Source organism: Nansenia antarctica, assembly GCF_963989245.1.
Source record: "Nansenia antarctica genome assembly, chromosome: 12".
In the NCBI taxonomy this organism is placed as follows: domain Eukaryota; kingdom Metazoa; phylum Chordata; class Actinopteri; order Argentiniformes; family Microstomatidae; genus Nansenia; species Nansenia antarctica.
In genome coordinates this window covers 17,674,632-17,680,631 of record NC_137682.1, presented here as the reverse complement: position 1 = coordinate 17,680,631, position 6,000 = coordinate 17,674,632, and the positions used below count along the sequence as shown (strand labels likewise).

At 46.3% G+C, this 6,000-nt stretch overlaps 1 protein-coding gene across 1 annotated transcript in view; it reads left to right on the top strand.

Moving 5' to 3' along the window:
• Positions 1-3,577: 3,577 nt before the first annotated feature.
• Positions 3,578-6,000, top strand: part of cpa6 (carboxypeptidase A6) — a gene marked incomplete at both ends in the record, with an annotated part of 22,009 nt that continues 19,586 nt past the window's right edge. The window contains one exon of the mRNA XM_080542954.1: positions 3,578-3,693. Within this exon, the coding sequence (XP_080399080.1) occupies positions 3,578-3,693 (116 nt within the window). The remainder of the gene's footprint in view (positions 3,694-6,000) is intronic.

Sequence of the window (6,000 nt, the reverse complement as noted above, 5' to 3'; positions counted from 1 at the left end):
CAGTGACAGTGATGCAACTTAGCTTGGCGGTTAGAGCGGCAGTTAATCAAAATGGCTTCCTCTGGGCATCATCATCTTATTTTAGATGCCCCCCCCCCCATCCCCTCCCCTCTCTTTTCCCATAATACGTTTTACTGTCTGTTTCATCTTTGAGCATCAGTGCCAAACTAAATGGTTCCAATTAACAGCTGTCTCTTTCCAAGAGAGCTTCGTTGCGAGTGCAGATGGGGAGGCAGCGGATGGCAGATGTGTGTCTAAATCACACTAACTTCTATGGACTTAATCTCTCACCCCCGCCCCCTCCTTTTAGACTGTGATGTAATTCCCTGCAACAACCACACAACGACTTCCAGGATAGAAGTTCTGCCCTTGAGCCACAGTGAGAACAACCTACTCTGAATCTACTCACAGGGCCTCGACCACATAGCACATTAAAAGTCTGCCCCTGTCGATCCTTTTCAACTCTAGAGTAATGACCGCGGCTAAAACTCAATTGGATTGCATTGCATTTCAGGGGTGACTTGCTCTGCCCTCTCGTCTCCCCTTATAATGAGCATGACTAATTTTATCTGGCCCCAAAGCAGACCTATGATCAATCCCCTGGGCACCGCCAGCGCCACCTCCCCCCCCTCTCTCCTCTCTCTCTCTCCCGGAGGGGTCATAGGTCGTCGATGTCCACTCACAGTCCTGATCCCGTTGTCATTTGTGAGCGTTCAGAGACCCAGCGGAACACAAAGAGCTGCAGTCACCCCCTGAGCCATTTGCCAGACCAGTACCCCCCCCCCTACGGCGCATGCCCATAGCCCAGGCTATAGTCCCCGTGAGGGACTTATCAAAGAGCTTATTCACACCCTCGCTTCCACTCACAACACACTGTCCTCCTGAGAGAGAAATGAAATGCACTGATTTACAGGCCCGCAGCACCAGGCAGTGACATTCTAACTGTTACAGGTCGTATAAGACCAGGCTCTGTCGGGGCCAGAGAGAGTGGCTTTTCCTGCTATCCCACAAACCGCAGCCAGGTCTGGGCTGGGCTGTACTGTACGTCCTGGTCCAGGTCTGCGTTCCTGGGTGTTAAAACAACATGGAGGCCACACAGACTCCCAGAGAGCTGGTGGTGGTAGCCTCTTTCTGCCTCTCTAGGCCTTTGAGCAGCCAACAAGTCAGACCTCAGTCTTACTGCATGTCTGCTGCGTCGGCCTAGCAACACAAGTCTTTATATACGCAAGCAATTTTAGCTCCCCCACAAACCCCCAGAACATGATATACACAGTAGGCAAAGGGAGCGTTTTATGAATGCGCTACTGTGTGTGTGGCTGTCAAAGTACTCAAAAACACTTCGGCTTGGGTTTTAAAAAATAGTTCTGTCAATAAAACGTGGTATCGAAACCTATTACACCACATTTGAGCTCCTGTGAAATGTTGATAGACGTCAGCTACAATCCTCATCATTCAGGCTTCTTACATTTGCCTGAGCTGACCAATTGACATATTGAAATAGTGCTTTTGACAGTCTGAACTCAACTATTTGATTATAACCATGCGCTTGTCCTGAATGTGGCAGACAGATTTTGTTCAAATAGACCGCGAGCAGATTGGCTATTAAATGCTTAACTGTCTGTCTATCACTGGGCTGTGCCAAAGCCAACCAACTTCAGATGCAGAGTTATGCCACCCGTTAGAAGTGTCAGATGAGCTACGTCTATGATAAGACCCAATAACTGGTTGATTGAGAAAGGAGACCCTCATAACGATCCACGTTGGTCCGCATAAGTAACGGCACAGTGAAGCATTTTTTCTTCTTTTGGCTCTACGCTCGAAAGTTTGGATTTTGAATCAAACAAGTACTATGGGGTCAAAGTGGTACTTAATAGTGAGCTTGGGTGTGTGAGACATTACAGTTTGCTTTTTCACCCACATGCCTCTCTGCTTCATCCAATGCTACAGTTTAGAGACACACTGTCAAGGTGTAGTTGCTGTTTCAGTACGCTAACACGAACGCACCTCATGTTGTTAACATGTTAACAGGGGCCGTTAGGAACACCATGCACTTGGGAAGAGCCGCTACTACAGTACAACATCCACACAGCAGCAATCTGTCCCTCTCTTGTTCAATGAGCTGGGTGGGACTCATTCGCATTCCTGTCTGTGTCTGTTTGGGGGGAATGATGTGTTGTACAGTAATTGGGGGTAAAACAGGTGGTGCAGTGTTGACATAGGGGGGAAGCATGTGAAAAATGTGCTGCCGCCATGCAATCACAAAGGGAAAAGCCAGGCGGTTGACTTAGACGTTTAATCACTGCACTGGATGATAAGTAGAGGATCAAACGTAGTCACGCAAAGCCTAGGATAACACAGAGAGCCACCTAAAGCCCCGCAGAGGGATTCCTGATGGAGACAAGCCAAGCCACTGAGGCTGGGAGGATGACCCAGCCATCACTGGCTGCAGCTCCCTAGTCTAGTGCACTGGTGGTTGATTGATCTACACTATATATTGAAGTGTGACTCCACCTGGAGTGTGATGAGAGCCATCAAGTAAACAGGAACCGCCACGGTTGTTCATTGGGCAATAAAAAAGGGTTCTATAGGATGCAAATGAGATCTGAGCATCTGAGCCTGTGAATGTTCCTGAGTTTAATGGGGGGAAACACATTGAGCACGCTGAGTGGGTACAGGTTGTTTTTCAGTGCTGAAGTCCCCTAAAACATTGTTTGTTAAAAATAAAGAATTCTATATAAAAGTGTGTTGTTTATTTAAGCATGCATTGAGGTCAATAAAGGCATGGTCAGAGCAGGACAAATAATCTCGAATTCTCTTGAATGTTGCCTAATGGATTAGAATAACATCCCTTAAAACAGTTTCCCTGCAAATTGTTGCCCACTGGAGTGGTTCCTAATTTGTCTGAAACATCTATCAAAAGTTACATCTAACATCTGGATGAGGCAGAGAGGAAGTTAGTAGTCTGCATTACATTATGCAAGAGCCATATGGTCTTAATCACCATGCACACACGGTGAAAAGCGGTTGAAATTGCCACCTCGCTTCGGTTAATTCGCCGTTCACACTGATTATCCGGTGCGCGCTGATCGTCCCTCTGTATCCACACGGGAGAGGGGTCCGGTTACTAACCTCCCTGACACCGGGTCACGTGACAACGATACTCTACATTTTAAAAAGAGACGGGATACGCCGGGATTCCCACCACCTTCAAAGAGGTGGGTAGTAAGTGCCTCCCCGGTGCCAGTTGACCGACGTTTAGCACCTCAGCGGCATTGCTGCGCAATTGTCAAAGGGGAGACAAGTTAACGGGACAGCGGCGAGGACGCACGAGCGACCCGGGACACTTTAATAATAATAATAATAATAATAATAATAATAATAATTCATTGGATTTATATAGCGCTTTTCCGAGGCTCAAAGACGCTTAAACCTGTTGACGGGATCATCCTTTATTTTTTTTAATCACAGTTTATTATAATCCTTATTCAAAGTTTGAGCTGTGCAACCTGCAGAGAAATCAAATCATCACGGAGGGCGAGAAGTATCCCGCCCGTCATTATTTATTTTTGGGTCCAGCATGGCACCGGGCGTTAGATGTGCATTTCGCGCCTGGGTTTTACTGGGTTGTGTGATAATCTTCAGCAATGTGCCATGTCCCGTCGGCGGGTACCTCTACAACAACCGCTACGCAGGGTAAGGATCTCTCATTAATACCTCCTGCGCCTCTGTGACCGTGAGAGTAACACGTTGAGTCCTAAGAGCTCTCATTCTCATTCTCAAAAAGCATAAATGCACCTTCTGTAATGCCAAAACAAATTCCTATATGTGTCAAGCATAATGGCAATACACGTTATCTGAATCTGAATCTGAAATTCATGTTCAACCCTAGGAGATAAAAATCTCCAAAAGGAGTAGAGTGATCTGTATCTTCAGACTCAGGAGGTTACTGAAGCCAACACTATCTGTACATCAAGGCAGGGGGCTTATCAGGCGTCCTGTGTTGAAAAGGAGGTATAATGTACAAAGCATGTCTGTATAAGGCTAACATTTCTCATTTTGTTATAATAAATATTATCTTCTGGAGACATAATATGTTGGGTCTATAGGCCTACAATCGGCTTACCTATTCATGCATTTAGGATATTATGGGTACACATGTTTTCTGATTGAAAGTAGATAGTGCTTGTGCCTCTCATTTCATGGCACAGAGAACGACTCTCTCCATCCCTGCCGATAAGCATGTTGGAGATACAGCAACTGGCACTGGTGAACCAGTCACTCACAACACAGACATGTTTCTGATCACACGCATCTTCCCCATCTCTAGTAAGGCATGTCCTTTGCCTGCATCTCCGCTTTGGGGCGGCTTTAGGTTGGCAGATCGGCGGTTCGAGCCCCGGCTGGCCACATGTCGAAGTGTCCTTGGGCAAGACACTGAACCCCAAAATTGCTCCCAGTGAGCGGGCCAGCGCCTTGCATGGCAGCTTGCCGCCATTGGTATGTGAATGTGTGTGTTAATGGGTGAATGAGAGGCCGTTGTAAAGCGCTTTGGAGCAGCTTTGGAGCAGCAAAAAAAGCGCTATATAAGTGCAGTCCATTTACCATTGGAAATTGCCTCTCTGCTCCCGATCTCTGTGAATTGAACCTAGTCCATATCATATCCTTCATAGTATACCTACAGTGGGGTGTAAACATGTGGGCACCCCTAGTCAAAATGCCTTTTCAGGGCATGGGCAACTGTTTAGAGGAACCAGTGGTTTTTAACACCAGACACAACAGCCACCGCAATCGGATACTTTAGAAGGTATGGAGTTACTTTAGAATATATAGTTCAACCCTGGAATTATATTCACCTGACTCATTGAAGCCCTAACGAGTAAATCACCTTGGTCTGGGCCTTAGTAATCGTCTTCTCAAAAGGTAACAAAGAATAGTCCAAAAGGGTTCCCAAACTTTTGCGCAGGGCCCTTTTCCTTTTTTTATCATTGAAAAACTCTGAACAATGACAGTAAAAATAAAACTTGCTTTAAAATGTGCAGAAAGGTGTCATGTTTAACTTTGTAGCAGTGTTCAGGTTTGCTTTCAATCACTTTGTAACAGACATTTAAACCAGGGGTGCCCAAATCTTTGCACCCCACTGTAGTTGCCTTCTCATAAGCACTGTAGTTGAAGGTTGTTTTGGGGGTATGTTATCAATCTATAGACTGATTCAACTCCCTTACTGAACTCTTGGAGTTAGGAACGAAGGCTGTTTTTATATGTCCAGTCATGGGCACTTTCTGGGCATTTTTTGTTGTTCGCTTCTGCGGACGTTTTGGGGGGCTCAGTGGGACCACCGCTGCCGGAAAGACCCCCCTAGACCCGCCCCCCCTCTACTGCACCCTGGACTTGTTTCAAAGCTCTGCACCCCACCCAAGCTCCAGCTGCTCCACACAGACGATCCCTGCTTTTAACAAGGTAGGAAGCTGAGGGCAAGAAAACAAAAGTCCCAACATGGAACACGGTTGAGATCTCTGTTCAGTTGAACATTCCATACAATAGTGGGAGTTGTCCCCATGAAGACACACGAACCGCACAACGAACCCCTTAGTCTTAAAGGTCTAAATGATCTTGTTTTATTCAATCTTGTATCATGTCTTTAAAATATATGCCATTTAGCTGATGCTTTTATCCAAAGCGACTTACATCGCAGTGAGTGCATGCATGCATTTCGGTATATATGGTCCCAGCGGGAATCGAACCCACAGTCTTAAGCGTTGTTAGCGCCACGCTCTACCAACTGAGCCACAGAGGACCACCAATGTTTATTATTGGTGAGGGGAACTTGGTCATTGTTGAGCATGACCTTACACAATACACACAGCTTCATTCTATTATTGTGTTGCCTAACCCTTCCCCCTCAACACAGAGAGGGACGTTAACAAAAATCTGTGTGTCTCAGGATCCGAAAAAACACTTGGACTAGAGATAGAAGAGCTTTGTGCTTGAGGGTCCGGTGGG